At 39.9% G+C, this 18,520-nt stretch overlaps 1 protein-coding gene across 1 annotated transcript in view; it reads left to right on the forward strand.

Annotated features, from left to right (window-relative positions):
- Positions 1-18,520, forward strand: part of LOC113406807 (neurobeachin-like) — a 942,582-nt gene that overhangs the window by 775,127 nt on the left and 148,935 nt on the right. Inside the window, exons 41-42 of the mRNA XM_029911985.1 lie at positions 3,934-4,051; positions 6,882-6,984. Of these exons, the coding sequence (XP_029767845.1) occupies positions 3,934-4,051; positions 6,882-6,984 (221 nt within the window). The remainder of the gene's footprint in view (positions 1-3,933; positions 4,052-6,881; positions 6,985-18,520) is intronic.

Raw genomic sequence — 18,520 nt, forward strand, 5'->3', positions numbered from 1 at the left:
ATTATTAGGGGACGATCTGACAATTATTTAATGACAACAGACATTGAGAGTCAAAAAGATAAAGCTTTATAACCATTAAAACACAAATTTTCGACATCACATGTCAAAATATACAAAGTAAATACTCTTAAATGAAACTAGTGAGTTCTCAAGCAGCATTTTTCTATTTTGCCTGTCTGTAAATTTCAATTATTATTGATGTAAATAATTTTTGTCAGTTTGTGTGTACAGTGAAATCGATACAATGATAAAAATCTAACCTTTCCAAACCTAAGCATGTGTGAGGCACTTGACCAGATAAAAAGAGCAGATCTCAGTAATATCAGAAATAAAAAAAATTGTGCTTTCAAGCATGGTCTACATAAGGAATTATTTTAATATTGAGACAAATATCACATAAATTGAAGGAAAAATGAGATACTAGATATGGAGGGCTCTGAGTTATTATAGACAATTCTTTCCCAGGTGTTTGGCTGGTGGGTCTTATCCACATGCTCAGGGGCTAACTGCCATATTTGGGGTCAGGAAGAAATCTTCCCCTGGGTCACCCTGGGGTTTTTTGGCCTTCCTCTGCAGCATGGAGCATAGGTCATTTGCAGGTTTAAACTACTGTAAAAGGTGGATCCTCTGTAACTTGAAGTCTTTAAATCATGATTTGAGGATTTCGGTAACTCAGCCAGAGGTTTGGATACTATTACAGGAGTGGGTGGGTGAGGTTCTGTTGCCTCCTGTGGCAATGTGCAGGACGTCAGACTAGATAATCATGATGGTCTCTTCTGACCTTATAGGCTATGAGTCTATGATTTCTTCAGGAATGGACTATCCTTAAAACAAATTGATGTAAGTGATATTAAAAAAAAAGCACAATGAGTTTATACTGATTGTTTACCTTATTAAAAACATTTTCAGAAAAGAAAGGAACAAAGTATTCTTCATTTGAAAATTTCATACAAGGGCTTGAAGTTTCAGTAATCAACATGTCTCTGTAGAACATACAACTTCATAACTGTGCAGTGTTGTAGTAGTAGTTTTGGTCCCAGGATATTGGAGAGACAAGGTGGATTAGGTAATATCTTTTATTGGACCGACTTCTGTTGGTGAGAGAGACAAGCGCTCTGTGACACAAGAAAGCTTGTCTCTCTCACCAACAGAAGTCGATCCAATAAAAGATATTACCTCACCCAGCTTGTCTCTCCAACTTCATGACTCTGTTTTTAGGAGACAAACTGCATGAAACTGTTAAGTTATGGATTGCAGACTGTAAATGTGAAATAACAAAAGAATGGCTGGAATGATATAATGCAGAGAGTAAGTAGTGGATCCAGCACTAGCCAGAAAGTACACGTTCAGTACTATCTGGTACTATTCTTCTCCATCTCTAGATAAAAAAATACAATATTGCCCCAGCTATTTGTATGAAATGCAAAACAGCCAGGACCTGTTTCCTACACATGATATCGGAATGCTAGATGGTAAAAATGCTTTGGAAGTCCATCCTGAAAGAAAGAAATAAAATGCTTGAGCTAGAACTCGAATAGGACTGATGACATGTATGGTGGGATTTTGTCTATTAAATAATTGAGATGCTCTGATATGGACACAATAATCTTATGTTTATAACAACAATAGATAGGAAGGAAATAGAGGACAATAATTGAATACATCCTGCTTTCCTCTAATTTCCCATGCTTTCTGTCTCCTGACACTCAACACCTTTGCCCCAAGAGAACATTCAGCTTCCCAATAAAAAAAGTTAATAGGAATGGTTAAATATATGTATATCAGGTTATAGTTGTGTGGTTGTGTTTGAATAATTTGAAGAAGAAAAAAAGGAGTAATGCTATATCAAGGTATGGTCAATATATAATATGCTGATAAATATTGTTGATATTGTACAAAATATTGTAATATTTTGAATATTTATATATGCCAAGACACTGGAACTGAAATATTTTATTTTAAATGACCAGTAATATCAGTAAATAAAATATTTTTCCTAACTCTGCCCCACCACAAGTCTCACGTGAGGGCTAGAATTTTTTTTTTTTTTTTTTTTTTTTTAGTGAAAGCTGAAGTGCTGGAGCACAATTTTGTGTTAAGGGATGAGTTCTGTGGCAAAGCCACTAGCTGCGGCATATACGGGGCCCTCATTACAACTCTACACATTTTACACATCCGATAAAAAAATATTCCAGTTATAATAGCTACTGTCCATTAGCTACTTTTAGCTTTTTAAATCCAAAGATTTGCCTCCTTATCTCTTCCCAGAGTCTTGAGTACACACATATTTAACAAAAATTGTATATTATAGGGTGGTAGATGCAAGTAAATGAAAATGAGTGTGGTGCTGGAATCTTTGAGGTGTATTGTTCTTGGTGACCCTAGCTTCCACATACATGATGTCAAGTATACCCTAGCATCTGATCTCAATGAAAGACAAAAGGAGAGCACAGTCTATTGAGCTTATCAAAGAGAAGGTTAAGAGACAACTTAATCAGTCTACAACTCCTATACAGGAAGGAAATATCTGATACTAGAGGGCTCTTTAATCTAGCAGACAAAGGAGTTAGACGAGCCAGTAGCTGGAAGTTGAAGTCAGTGAAGATCAAAGTATAAATACAATGCAGATTTTTGACACTGAATGTAATTAACCATTGGAAGTTTACCACGGGACTTGACACCAAGCAAGACTGTTATTGGTTGGAAGGGGCAAGGAGCACCTGGCATCCATCCAGGGAAACGCCAAGCAAAGTCAGCCCAACAAGCCACTGCTCCAACTCTCTGTGAATCTGAGTGTTAGGGATTGTGCACAGCTGAGCTAAAATAGAACAGTACCATCAGCACTTGGTCTTGTCTCCAAATCAACCCTACACGGACCATGAAGAACATCATAGTTCACTGCTCTTCCTGTCCAGCTTTCTTCTAAGAAACAGCTAATATCTGAGACTGTTTCAGAAGCTGATTTACAATTATTATTATTCCTTCTGAAATGGATGGTCATTTTTATTATGGCAAGAGGAGAAAAAAAATGCTTAACAAAAATCTGTTAGTTTCTGGTATTCTAATAAAATATATGTAACCTGAACATAAACGGAATATTCTAAAACTGAACTAAGCAGCTTTGTATATATGAAGATGCATCATTAATATCTAAGCACTAATATGAAGAGACATCACTTCAAGCAGTTTGAGGAATGACAGAAAAGTGAAATGGTCTAGATATCTTGTCAATAAGTGTTACAGCAAACAGAACCTTAAATTTGGGACTTGGCAAGTTAGAAAAGCAGTGCTACTTTCCAGCTCATGTTTTAAAATATCTTCATATTGTGTTTAAAATTACAGAGAAATACATGTCACCATATTTTGTTAATGATTTTGAATAATAAAATGTGGTTAATCTTAGAAAAATTATTGTAACAATGACATCTGCACTTCAATTATTCTCATATATTGGTTCATGGATTTTTCTAACTCATAGCCCTGTAAACTCAAATTAGAGATTTGACTGTCAAGTCATATTATTTCTTTACTTTATACAACACATCATCAACAATAAAACTGTGGATTCAGAACTTAACAGGCAATTCTGTCTCATGCATGTTGCAAAATAGACTATAACTTGCTTATCTGCAAGTGAACTTTATTCACTCTCCCGTGCTTGACTGCAGGACATTTTTTGCCTAAGTAAAATAAGTTAATATGACGCATGAGAAGCATATATACACATTATGAAGTTGCCATGTTTACAGCCACATCTCTGACTATAACCAGGCTTTATCTTTTAAAAACATTTCAGTCCACCTTTGAACTTAATGTTTTTGAGTGCCATAAAGTTCAACAAGATAAGCTTACCCTGACTTTGTTGAAGCATAAAACTTGTGGTACTGTCAAAACATCTTCTAACAAGTGTCTGTTTTCCCTTATTTATTTTAGGTTCTTGCCTACACAGAAGGCCTTCATGGAAAATGGATGTTCAGCGAGATTCGAGCCGTTTTTTCAAGACGTTATCTTCTCCAGAACACTGCTTTGGAAGTGTTTATGGCAAATAGAAGTATGTCTTTATGTTGTTCATTTATTTGGTATAAGGTATCTGCTGGTAGTTTTTATGGATGGTATCCATTCATCCCCAAATTAAAACTTTGTAGTTTGTTTTGAAAAATGCTATTTTCCTTCAGTAATCCCTCACACTTGTATTTATTCACTACATTTGATATAGAAAATATTTGGCAATAGGCCATTAATATGGATTTTAATCTGGCACTCTGACAGCAAGTTTTGATGAATAAAGACTACACACTGAAGCTGGTAAATGCTGCTATTATTTTCCATACTGTACCAGAGCATGGCTCCTCTCCTATCTTCGTCCCAGCAGAAGCTGCACAGACTGCACGAGGTGTGCACTCAGTGACCTTTTATTTCAGGTGCCCTCCACCAATATCACTTTAGTCCCCATGCAACAATCTATTTACAATATCTGCAGTGCTTTTGGCCCTGTCCTCAGGACATGGGTGGAATAGAGGTCTCCCTTTTATGAAGCTTTTATATGACTGGGCTTAGCTAGCCCTGTTCCTCTCTCTCTTTCCCCCTCCCTGGCATTTCCTTCCTGTGCCTCTTTATGAGACTTGGGCTGATGGCTAATTGAATGTTTATCTCACCCAACCTGCCAGTCTGATTACCCCAGTCAGCTTCCTCTGGAGGGGGAACTAATTAACAGCTGAGTGACCAGAGTGCAGGCTCATCTGTTCACTCCATGCACTTGGTCACACATGCATTATTGTTCAAAACTTTAAACAGATTTGCTTCTGCTATGTCCTCATACTCTTTGCTTTCATTTTCTGAAAATATTCTAGTGCAATAGCTTTACTAGTGCAAATACTCAAAAAAGGGAATTTTAAGCCTGAATGGCTGATATATGCCAAAAGTGAAATTTTCAAATTTTATATTTTAAAATACAATTTGAAAATTGTACTGTTATTTGTCCAAGTTGCCTATTTAGTGAACACAATAGCATGTAATTTACATAGCTTATCAATAACAGCACAAATGTTGACAATTCACAATGAACTGTTAAGGAAAGATCTTCTGAGCTAGAATTTATTTGTTGAAAAAAGTGAATAATTTTGAATAATGAATAAATTGGAAATATTTGCAGTTCTGTTCATGAATAATTCAAAAACAGTAAAAGAGTTGACATTTGTCAAATAATTGTTTGTTTTGAATTATTTGGCTAGGTTTGCTCCACACAGTGTCTAGTTAGCTTGATTGGCCCACAACCTTTATTGAAATAAATAAAGATGTAGAGTTTCAGAATTTATATGAAAGTAAATCATTTTTCATACCACTTCTGTGATATTGCACATATTGATCTCCCAAAGTGACAGAAACCAACTTGGAATCCAACCCAATGGAAAAAGACCAAAATCCCCTAACCAACGCATTTCTCATGTGAAGAACTGAACTCAGACTTAGGGATGCTTTAAACTGTGCACAATAGTAAAGTCCAACTGTACTTCAATACTCACTGCATACTATAGCTATCTCATTTCCAGCTCTGTGTTCACGTTTGGGATACGATACCTCCAGTGGACTCCTGCTATTTTGACAAACCAGAAGAATCTTTCCCACTAAGTGGGTCTCCAGAATGCAATCCCCAAATGCACACAGAGCAACCATATACAATGATTTTACCACAAAAGCATAATATAATCAGTAGCACCTATTAGACTCTCTACTGCAAAGTGTTAAAACACCATTGTCTCACCAATCTTCTGAGGGGGAAAATTCCCTTCATGCTGAACATAGCTAGGCTTGGAAGGATTAGAGTTTTATCAATAAAAGTTTGTAAACATCAATTTTACTGGACCCACACACATTAATGAAAAATATTTCCGTTGATGATGATCAAAATTTACAGATAGGCAAAGTAAGAAAAGTGCTTCTTGAGAATTTATTAGACTTTGATTTTAAGGCTGTTTACTTTGTATGTTTTGACATGTGATGTTGATAATTTGTATTTTAATGGTTATAAAGCTTTAACTTTTTGAATTTCAACATCTTCTGTCATTAAATAATTGTCTGATCTCCCCATACTTTACCACATTTGTGAAAGTTAAAATGTATAATTTTTTTAAAAAAATGCATGAATTTTACACAATGGTAAAAATTTAGGGAGAAAAAAATAGAAAAAAGCTTAAAATTTAACATTGATATTATGTGTTGAAATTATAAAATAATAAAAATAGAATTCTGCCAAACCTAAAAATAGGTGTTGGAATCATGTCAGGAGTTCCCCTTCAACAAACAGTATGCATGGGCCCAAACAATTAGTTTCCTGAAGGTGTAAATGCTACCTTGAAGCAGACTCAGGAACAGATGGTTGGTGAGGTGTGTCAACAGTCTAGTCACCATGAGGGAGTAGTGATATAAGTTCTGCCCTTCAACTGAAGAGGGGAGGTAGTCAGCCAGTCCCTGGTCTGGCAGTTTTTGAATGCACTAGTCACTGGACTAAATTCCATACAACCCATTGGAAGGCTCTACAACCTAACGAGAGATTTGAATGTGTGACATACCACCCTTCCCCTGCAACACACAATCTATATTTCCTGCAAGATGGGGATACACATTAGTGCCAAAGAAGATAATTAGCTTTACACTGTGTTACTCAGAGCACAGAACATTTTCAGAAGTACCCATTCTCCAGGCTTGAGAATACTGAAAGTTTTAAAGACCCTTGGTTCACAGGAAGATAAGTGTGTAGCTGGATTAACCTTCCAAATAAATTCTGAGAAGCCTTTTGAAAATATATTGTGAATTATCTGGTAAAGAAACAGAGTTCTGTTCTTTTGTGGTGTTTTAAGTCACGTTTTTTCTTCTTATCACAGCCTCGGTTATGTTTAATTTTCCTGACCAAGCAACAGTAAAAAAAGTTGTGTACAGCTTACCTCGTGTTGGAGTGGGGACCAGCTATGGTTTGCCACAAGCAAGGTAATGTCATTAAAATATTTGATGCTGTGTTGTGTTTATATGCTTGCAGACTCAGAATGGTTGATATTTGTGAATATTAAAACATTACTACTGCAAGGGGTCTGGAATTCCCATCACTTCAGGGTCCCTTGAGCAGCAATATTTTTAACTTAATTATGTGATATGTTATAGAAAATCAGCACTATATAAAAGTATTTTAAATCAGCAATTTTTTTTTACCATTTTAGCAAATGAGTGTACTCCAATAAGCAAACAGAATAAAGCTGATTGAAATTGTTTGTTATTTAAACATTGAAAGAACTGTGTGCTTGTTTGTTTTTGAGGTGACATTTTTGCAAAAATTAATGTGCTGCTTTGAGTATTAAAACTAAAGATATGAACTGAGGTTGGGCATGTTTTGGTTTTGCCAAACAATTTTGCTTGGTTTTTTTTTGCCTTTTCCAGTGGCAAAAAACATTTTTGGTTTTGGTTTTATATAAAGTATTTTGCACTTTCCAAGTTTCCCCATCTTATTCTGATTATACTAAATTATTATTCTCCTGCTTCTAGGATTAAGAGGGAAATACATTTAAAAATATGCAAACTCAAGGCTCAGGTTTACAAATCTACATGCTGTATAAAAATACATAGTAAAACCAGCTCGAAGCATTAACAAATTGCACGTAGGTTCACAGCATTGTCAAAACACACAGAGGAGCCTTCCATTTCCACTACCTACATTATCTGAAGAGCTCCACTAAGCCTCTGAGACAACTCGCCCTCCTTCAAAACTCCCCATCATTCCTACCAACTGTTGTCTTCTGTGGAAAGACCAATGTTCATCTTTTCCTCTGGCATTTTCTGGGGTCTGATTGCATGCATGCATCAACCCTCACACCAGGGAGTGATGCTCTTTTGCCTTCACATCCAGGCCTCCTAGGTTTGCAAACTTGGTAATATTTAAAACCCAGACACTCCAGCAGGAGTGCAGGAACCTCCCCTGCCCCATGTCTTCCCCCTGAGGCCCTGCCCCTGCTCTGCCTCTCCCCTGAGGCTCCACCACAATCCACTCCTTCCCCCCGCCCCCCCGGTCGCTCGCTGCTTTTCCCTTCCCACCCTCCCCGCCTGGGTCAGGAGGGACTCACCTGCTTTTCTGGGGCTGGGAGCTGCAGCCACCTGACCAGACTCCTTTGCAGTCCTAGCTTCTGATACTCCAAGCCTGCTCCCTCCTCTGCCTTTACGGAGTGCAGCCCGGGTCTTTTGTCCTCTCCCAACCTCTTCTGGGAGGATGCCAGATAAAATGCTTACTCCCACACTGAGTACTCGGGTGGATTAGCCACAGAGGGTAATTATCCTCCATCACCCGCCTGAATCCTGAGTGTCTTCTGTAAGGGAAGACTTGTTAATGGTCTGGTATGCAATACATGCACACACGTGATCTGGGAGTGGCAGATTCCATTATCAGCACACTCTGAGCTACAGAGCCTAAACAGGCCTTTGAAGCCCTTGTACAGTACTAGAGGAATCTGTGATTTTCCTAATTACTTCTAAACCCTAGAGCTCAATGTGGGAGGAGAGCAGAGAAAGCATAATGCTATCTTGGGTGGAGGAGCAGGGAAGTGATCACTCCAAAGAACCAAGCCCACTACTGATTTGAGGCTAAGGATTCTGTTGCAGTCTTCAGATCCATGCATATTTATCTCCCTAAATACACAACTCATGTATTTTAGCTGTGCACTTTGTTGGAGTATTTGTCTTTATCTTATAAAACTATATGTACATAATTCACTAATGCAATGTGAAAATCATATTGGCAAATATTTTCAACCTTCTATTAAAAAATCAGGCCATATTTATAATAATAAAGTTATTATCTGGAAATATGAGAGAACCTGGAATGAAGGAGAACATTTATAGTACAGTAGCTCAGCTGCATGGTTTTCAGAAGTGATGTCCAAACATAGTCAGTAGAAGCTGCAGGTTCTCAACATATTTGAAAATAAGTCACTTTTATTAAGGTACCCAAATATGGAATTAGGCACTCAGATTTGCAAACGTTGTCCATAATCATTTATTATATAAGTGCAGCAGGAAGTAGTAGTAGTAATTCAGTAGATGAAACTCTTACCTCTTAACCAGCACTGAATCAATGCAATATGGTATCAGAAGGCGTTGTGTTACCAGGAGTTACAGTGAGGATGAGGTATAAAATTAAGGTCCTGAAAGTGCAAATAACTAATTTTCAGTTTGCTGATTATTCAAAAATATTGGGGAAAACAACTGGTTTGGGTTGAACCAATTTTTTTCTGGATTTTTGGTGAATCGAAAAAGTTGGAAAAATTTTGTTTCCGGTCAAACAAAACCTTTCATTTTAATCTGAAACAAAATGTTTCATTTTGAGTATTCTTAATAAAAGCAAAGGAAATGAAGGGGGAGATTCACAAAAATAGAGGAGGAAGAGGTGGTGATGCTGCCTTCCCCCTTCTTTATGTAATAGCCCCATAGCTAAGGCACTCACTTGGAAGGTAGGAGACCTGGGTTTGAATCCCTACACTGAAGCAGGGACTGGAACCCAGGTGTTCCACCTCACCCAAGGTGAGTGCCCCAACCATCGGGCTGTAGTCTTTCTTACTCTTTTTTTCTGGCCCAATGACTATGCAAGCATTGTGGACAAAGTAGAGCAGCTTCAAAAAGAGAGATTGAGAGAGACCCACCGCACAATACTATATAGCCTGGTGGCTGAAGTGAAATAGAACCCACTCCAGAACAGCCAATAGCCCAGTCATTTAGGTCCTCACCTACAGAGCAGGGATGTATAGTGTTAATAAGATAATTAAAAACAAAAACCCCAATAGCCATAGGAATGAACAAGATGTATACTCTTCCTTCCTCACACATTTCTAACCATGACTAGGACAAAAGTGACTAGTGATTTCAGGTGCCTGAGTTTTTGGGTGCCCATCTTGAAACACCTTAATGGGGCCTGATTTTGAGAAAGTACTGAGCACCCACCTGGGAAAATCTGGTTCCATTAAAGTATCTCAAGTTGGGCACCTGTTAATTGAGGATAAAAGAGAAGTCACTTTTTAAAATCTTGGATCCTGTTATTTCTCACAGAGTATAGGGTTGCATCCCAGACCGTCTTGACGAATAGCCATTCATGGACCTATCCTTCTTATTTAATTCTTTTTTAGAACCCAGTTATACTTTTGGCATTCTTCTTCAAGTAGTGTCCCTATGTGTGCTCCACTGTAGGTGTATCTGCACCCCTGTGCCTAGCATAGATACGCCTACAGTGGAGCAGCCATAGGGGGACACATCTCGAAGAACCATCGTTACGTCACAAGGTGAGAAACTTCTTCACGATATCCCCTGGCAATGAGTTCCTCAGGTTGATTGTGCATTGTGTGAAGAAGTTCTTCCTTCTTCTTTGAGTAGTGTCCCGATGGGTGTTCCATTCTAGGTCCACTTGTGCTCCATGTGTGTCAGATCAGAGATTTTAAGTAGCAGTGTCTGTTTGGCCCATGCATGGACCCCCCACAACCTTGTGCCCTCCACCGAGATTATGTAGATTTGCGTAGGTGAACCACTCTCAGTTCCTTCTCAACTGCCTCAGCCTGAGACGGAGCTTCAGCAGCATCTGAGTTGAGCTTACCTTAACTGTAATTTTCTATCATTCTTAATAGTTAGTGTTAGTTCTTCAAGTTTCCTTTGTGTTAGTTAGCGGTAGTAATTTTATAATTTAAAAAAACTTTAAAAGATTGTACTTATACTTTTAGGATAAGGACCATTGTCCCTCCATCTATTTTTCTTTGTTTCTCCCCGTCAGGGGAGCTTAAACCCTGGGAGGGTGTCCACGGTTCTCCTGGGTTTAAATGTTGCCTTTCATGCTGAGAGGCTATCCCAATCAGTGATGGACACTCCCAGTAAGTTCACTGCCTTGGGGAGTCACACATTCCCCAAAAGTGTAATTTTTGTCTGCAATTAAAGTTGAGGGCCAGAAAGAACTGGGAACTTAAACTACATCTCCTCATGATGAAGAGTTTGCTTTGATCAGCCTCTGACTCCAACCAGGGTACTCCCCCCATAAAACAATCTCCAAACAGGTTGACTGCTTCCACCTCCTCGGTGCAACACTCCCCTAGAGCATCAAAGAGGAAATCCCTGGAATTCTCTCAAAAAGACTCCAGAAAGCAGTCCTGCTTTGGCAACTACCGATCTCCGACTTGGTACCCACAAGGCTGCAGGTTCCTCAGCTACTGTGACCACCAGCATGCCTAGGATTCTAAAGGTTCCTGCTCTGAAAGATCAGTACCATCAGGTGACTGGACTGGTGCAGAGAAGAAGACCAGCTCTTCTAAATCAGTACTAACAGAGTCTACTAGGACCTCAGTACGCAGCACTTTGGCTCTGCAAAAGACCAGACCGACACCTACTGATCATTCATCATAGTGCATGAGACCTTTAGTACCATCAGCACCTTCTGCCACAGTTACCTCTGCCCAGCTTGTCTCATTAGTACCGTCCACTGTTCCAGTACCTCAAGAGTTTCAATTTCCTCAGGACTTGGCAGTAACAGAAACACCTGAATCTCTTATTCGGTACCGACCCAGTTGCAGTACTGACCCACCTCTCAGTCCCTGAAGATTTGCCCAGTACCAACCGAGTCTCTGCCTTTCTCTATAATTGCTCCACCTCTACTAAGTGATGATGATGAGGAAGACAATGGGGACATTTCCTCAGTCTCCCACATTTCTGTCCAGCACTCTCCCTTCCATTATCAAGAAAATCTCTATCCTGAGACCTCTAAGGAGTTGGGCGATCCTTGTGAGAGTCATGCTCCACCTGGCTGATATGGCCACCTTTGGGTGCCTTGGACAGTTTATCTCAAGGGCCCCTATTGTTTCTCGCCAGGAGAAGAGCAGGCAGTCCCCACCAGCCTCCTTCTCTAGTGTTCCTGATCATACAAGAGGAGACCTTTGAGGAGCAGGAAGTGAGATTGGACAAAGAGAATACCTCTACAACTAACATCTCTTCCCCCTCCCCAGATGGAGCTGTCATGCCTCCTCCACTGTCTTTGGCTGATGATTATAAACAATTCCAGGACCTCATTAAAAAGATAGCAGACTCTTTGCAAATTCCACTGGAGGAGGTCGCAGCATAAATTACTTGACATTCTGCACACTTCATCACCTGCCTGCATTGCGCTACCTATTCATGAGGGATTGATAGACCCTGCAAAAATAATTTGGCATAGCCCGGGTCCGGTACCACCCACCTGTAAGAAGGCAGATAAAAATATTATGGCCTCTCCAAGGACTCTGAATTTGTGGTTGATGCTGAGAATGAACATGGCAGAGAGCATGATGCTAAATCGACTCCATACAATAAAGACTTAAAGCATCTTGATTTGTCTGGGTGTAAGTCATTCTCACTGGCTACCTGACAATTAAAGATTGCCAATTATCAAGCCCTCGTGGTGAAATACAGCTATACTGACTGTTCAAAGTTGAATGCATATATTGAGCATCTTCCAACAGACCAGCGGGAGCAGTTCCAGGTGATCATTTTTGAGGGTCAACTGCTCACAAAAACATCTCTGCAGGCCTCTCTCTGGATGCTGCTGATGTATCTGCTCATTCTGTCTCCATGACGATAGTCATGAGGAGGGCCTCCTGGCTTCAGCGCTCTAGTTTTCTAAGGGAAGACCAAAATACAGTTGAGGACCTTCCTTTTGACAGATTGAAGTTGTTTGTGGAAAAAAATGGATGAATCCCTGCATACCTTAAAAGACTCTAGAGCCAACTTGTGCTCTCTGGGAATTTAGAATTCAGTAAGTCCCAGATGGCACAGAGATCTCATCCCACCAGCAACTTCTCAGGCATGTCCTTCACAACCCACAACTTCGAAATACCAATTTTGATGGGTTGATCAAGGTGCTCAGTTAGCATCCCCATTCTTATCTGCTGCAAAAATCTGCACGTCTGCCTCATTTCGGTGACCACCATTCTCATTTCCATCAGAACTGGGAACATATCACTGTGGACAAGTAGGTGTTGGAGATAATTTTAACAGGATACTCTATCCACTTTACCTCCTCCCCTCATACCCACTCCTTCCCTATCCCTTGTGAGGGATCCCTCTCACAAGCACCTTTTGCAACAGGAAATTGACCCTTTCCTGAATCTGGGTGCTATAGAAACAGTTCCCACGTAACACAGAGGGAAAGGATTTTATTCCAGGTACTTCCTGGTTCAAAAAAAAAATGGTGCTTGGAGACCTATTCTAGAGCTAAGATTACTCAAGAGATTTGTAAAGATTCAGAGGTTCAAAATGGTAACTCTTGCTGCAACAATTCCATCATTGCACCAAGGGACTGGTTCTCGACCCTCAACCTTCAAGATGCTTACTTCCATATAACAATCCACCCCTCCTTCAGAAGGAACCTACACTTCACTCTGTCTCAAGAGCACTTTCAATACATGGTGCTCCCATTTGGTCTCTCATCTGTGCCCAGAGTATTCTCAAAAGTTCTTTCTGTGGTATCCGCTCATCTTTGCAAACAAGGAACTCTGATTTTCCCATAACTCGATGATTGCCTGCTCAAAAGTCAGTCCTTCAATGCAGCTTCAATGGCCACTCAGAGGGGCATAGACCTATTTCTTAGACTGTGCTACAATTAAACATCTGAAAGTCTGCCTTAACCCCCGAGCAAGGTCCGGAGTTCATAGGAGCTTACCTCTATGCAGTAACGGCTAAAGCATTCCTCCCTTCACACAGGTTCATAACCTTAGCCAATTTAGTCTCTACAATCCAAGTCAGCCCTCACACATGAGCCAGAAATTGTCTCTAGCTATAACAACATAAGAACGGCCATACTGGGTCAGACCAAAGGTTCATCTAGCCCAGTATCCTGTCTTCTGCCAGGGGCCAATGCCAGGTGACCCAAAGGGAATGAACACAACAGGTAATCATCACATGATCCATCCCTGGTTGCCCATTTCCAGCTTCTGGCAAACAGAGGCTAGGGACACCATCCCTGCCCATCCTGGCTAATAGCCTTGATGGACCTATCCTCCATGAACTTATCTAGTTCTTTTTTGAACCCTGTTATAGTCTTAGCCTTCACAACATCCTCTGGCAGAGTTCCACAGACTGACTGACTGCGTTGTGTGGAAAAAAAATACTTCCTTTGGTTTGTTTTAAACCTGCTAACTGTTAAATTCATTTGGTGACCCCTAGTTCTTGTGTTATGAGAAGGAGTAAATAACACTTCCTTATTTACTTTCTCCGTACCAGTCATGATTTTATAGACCTCAATCATATTCCCCCTCGGTCGTCTCTTTTCCAAGGCAAAAAGTCGCAGTCTTATTAACCTCTCCTCATACAGAAGCCGTACCATACCCCTAATCATTTTCTGAACCTTTTCCAATTCCAATATATCTTTTTTGAGATGGGGTGACCACGTCTGCACACAGTATTCAAGATGGGTGTACCATGGATTTATATAGAGGCAATATGATATTTTCTGTCTTTCTATCTATCTCTTTCTTAATGATTCCCAACATTCTGTTCGCTTTTTTGACTGCTGCTGTGCATTGAGTGGATGTTTTCAGAGAACTATCCACAATGACTCCAAGATCTCTTTCTTGAGTGGTAACAGCTAATTTAGACCCCATCATTTTATATGTATAGTTGGGATTATGTTTTCTAATGTGCATTACTTTGCATTTATCAACACTGAATTTAATCTGCCATTTTGTTGCCCAGTCACCCAATTTTGTGAGATCTTTTTGTAGCTCTTCACAGTCTGCCTGGGACTTAACTATCTTGAGTAGTTTTGTATCATCTGCAACTTTTGCCACCTCACTGTTTGCTCCTTTTTCCAGATCATTTATGAATATGTTGAATAGGACTGGTCCCAGTAGAGACCCCCGGGGGACACCATTATTTACCTCTCTCCATTCTGAAAACTGACCATTTATTCCTACCCTTTGTTTCCTATCTTTCAACCAGTTACCGATGCATGAATATTGGGATATATGGCAGCTGGCACCTTTATAATAAATCACATGAGACTTCACATGCACTGCCTCCAAGTGGGCTCAGGACTGTTTATTCACCAAGCAAACACAAGATCCCTCTCTACTTCTCTTTCTTAAGAACGTTCCCATCACAGAAATATGTAGAGCCATGACTTGGACGTCCATTCATACATTTGTTACTCATGCCTCAGCTTCTGATGCCATATTTGGCTCTCCTGTTCTATCTTCAGTACCACACTCAACTCCAAAGCCACACCCCTCCACAGAGTGGAGAACCGATAGGGGCACTACTTAAAGAAGAAGAGAAGGTTACTCACCCTGTCCAGTAATTGTTTCTTCGAGATGTCTCTCTCTATGGGTGCTCCAATACCTGCCCTCCCCCCCTCTGCTTCGGAATTCTTTACAACAGGCTCTGCAATAGATAAGGAACTGAGGACAGTTTGTCCATGCAGTTCTTTATAGCCTTGGGGCGGGGCATGAGGCTGTGGGCAGTGCATGCCTGGGATGAACAGACCCTGCTACCTAAAATCTGCAATCTGAAGCACCTAGGGAACAAGCATACCTAGAGTGGAGCACCTTTAGGGGGACACATCTCAAAGAACCACAGTAATTGCACAGGGTGAATAACCGTCTCTTATGTTTGTTTCTAAACCTGCTGCCTATTAATTTAATTAGGTGATCCCTGGTTCATGTGTTATGTGACAAGTAAATGTTGTGAATATCAGTAAATCATATTAATAAATGTTATAACAATAACTAATAATGATGATTGCATGTGTGGGGGTATTTGTTTTGTTTCAAAGTTGTCCATGAAGCATCAATAAAGTTCACATGTTTTCTAAGGACTCAGCATTACATGTCAATCCTGAGTACTATGGTCACTCTGCTTCCTCTGGTTTAGAGACCAAGGTCACCCATCTCTGATACAGTCAGTTTCTTTGTGCTCTGAGAGTCTCACATATGATACCAAGATGATAATTTCTTTGTGGCGCAGATGTCTGATACCATTGGGTAGACTGTTGTTGCAGTTTTTATTTCAAGTTGTTTAGACTGTAATGTCACAGCATGGAAGCTTTCTTTTAATTCAGAATTGAAATACTTGATTTAGTAACTTTTAATTTGTAAGAGTGCAAAAATCAAAGTGAATTGATAAGAGATGCTTTATTGTACTTCACTGTTAAAGATGTCCTTGCACCTTAAGCTGAAATTGTGTGGGTCATAGTCCATAATATAAAACAATACCTCCAGTTGTTAGGGGGAAAATACAAATGATGAAGTCACTTGATGAAGAACAACATCTCTTTCAGCTGGCATGGTGACTCAGTTCACTGTCAGCTCAGTGCTGCCACATGTTCTGCATCAGTGACTTAGTGACGGATTTCCAAACCTCAATCAAGCTAGTTGTAGACATTGCTTTTGGTGAAAGGAGAGGTGGAAAAAATCAAATTGGATGTCATCTTAGCATAAAGAGCCTTTTACAGCTTTGATTAAGAGTGAATATTGACTATTCCTCAGTCAGAAAGAGCCTGTGACATTTCCAAGCCTTTTCTTCCCAGGTGTTGTCTTTTTGGTGAGGTACTTATGGAGATTTTGTATCAGACAGCTTTGGAGATAATTAAGTGGAAAATGAATGGAATAAAAGAGCTTCTACCACACTTATGTAGTAACTTTTTTCCTACAAAGTGTCATAAGGATATTTAGTAAATCTATCTAGAACACGGTACCGCTCTAAAAGTTGGAATATCTTACTGTATATCAGTGGTCTGCCTGCAATCTGCACAATAAGGTATTGATCTGATGGGAATTTACTATCTTCCAAAAAGCCAGGATAGCAGATCCATATAACCATCTCCACATTTGTGATAGCATTTCCGAAAAGAGGTGTAGTTTGATCAAAGATGAATGGATTTAGCAAAACATACAGCATTAGGTTCTTCCTGTGCTACCTGAAACAAGTAGGTATGGAACCAATTTATTGTGCATAATTTATTTCAGCCCCTGCTGAAATAACTTACACTCTTTGAAATTCCTCAGATATATAATTAATAGGGAGCTTTCTGGGTACATTCGCTTTCCTACGTGTTTCAGTTGAATCAGATACGGAAAATGTAGCACTCGTGGACTTTTTGTAGATTTGTGAGAATCCCTTGGGGACTTTGGGTCAAGTCTAAAATAAATTAGTAAATTGTACTGATCTTTATTTGTAGTAGTAATATTTTATTTATTTATTTTAATTAATTAATATATTTATTTGTGTCTGATAGTACACACAGTGTCTTAGGGTTTGAGCATACACTTTACAAACTAATTATTAATCTATGTATAATTTAATATAAGTTACTAATATGTTTAATCAATTCTTCACATTGTTTCAGAAGGCTGTGTGTGGGAACACACAACAGAATGGAAATCACTTATAAAATAATCTGAGCTCTGTATGCTGCATATTTGTTAGATGTACTGTACATTGGACTCCCTGGATTTTGTAGAGAAATAAGAATATAAAAACTGGCAACAGTTTAGCAGCTGCTGTAGAGAGATGGATGCTAAGGTTTTCAAATAAGTGTGCAGGTAGTTGCACAGACATTTGCATGTCTAATTTGCATTCGTAAGCACCACCATTTTTCGCAAACCACTGGTAATTTATATGCACAAGTCAAGGTAACTGTGCGTTCAAATTAAGCATACAAATGCTCATTCTCTGCTTTGTAAATTGAGTCCACTCTATATGCAGGTATGTAAATATCTCTGTGTGCAAATATACGGCTCACATTTTCAATTACTAATATTTTTGGATGCCCAACTTGACACTTTTAAAGGGGCCTGATATTCAGAAAGTGCTGAGCAACCATCCTCTGAAAATCAGCCACTTTAAAGTGTCTTAAGGTGGGCATCCAGAACTTGTGGCACATCAGATCACTAGTCACTGTTGTAAAATGTACATATCTTTATTCATAGATTGGTCAAACTTTTCAGACCCTCCCACGTTGATTGCATATTGTTTATTTTACTTAAAAGTAACACTTAATATAATGTTTTGTTATTTTTCACTAATAAAATGTGATTGGGAAAATTGTGGATTGGACAAGAATAAGGCATATAGTAGACACCATAAAACAGGGGTTTAACACTATTTGGCAGAAAGGTGGATCTGAAACCTCAGCCACAGAAATTTATAGATTCTAGGACTGGAAGGGACCTCAGAGGTCATTGAATCCAGTCCCCTGCCCTCATGGCAGGACGAAATACTGTCTAGACCAGGGGTCGGCAACGTTTGGCACGCGGCTCCCCAGGGTAAGCACCCTGGCGGGCCGGGCCAGTTTTATTTAGCTGCTGACGCGGCAGGTTCGGCCGATCGCGGCCCCCACTGGCCGCGGTTCGCCGTCCCGGGCCAATGGGGGCGGCGAGAAGCAACGCGGGCGAGCGATGTGCTGGCCACGGATTCTCGCCGCCCACATTGGCCCAGGACGGCGAACCGCGGCCAGTGGGGGCCGCGATCGGCCGAACCTGCC

Source organism: Terrapene carolina, unplaced genomic scaffold (assembly GCF_002925995.2).
Source record: "Terrapene carolina triunguis isolate 2854851 unplaced genomic scaffold, T_m_triunguis-2.0 Scaffold141, whole genome shotgun sequence".
Taxonomy (NCBI): Eukaryota; Metazoa; Chordata; order Testudines; family Emydidae; genus Terrapene; species Terrapene triunguis.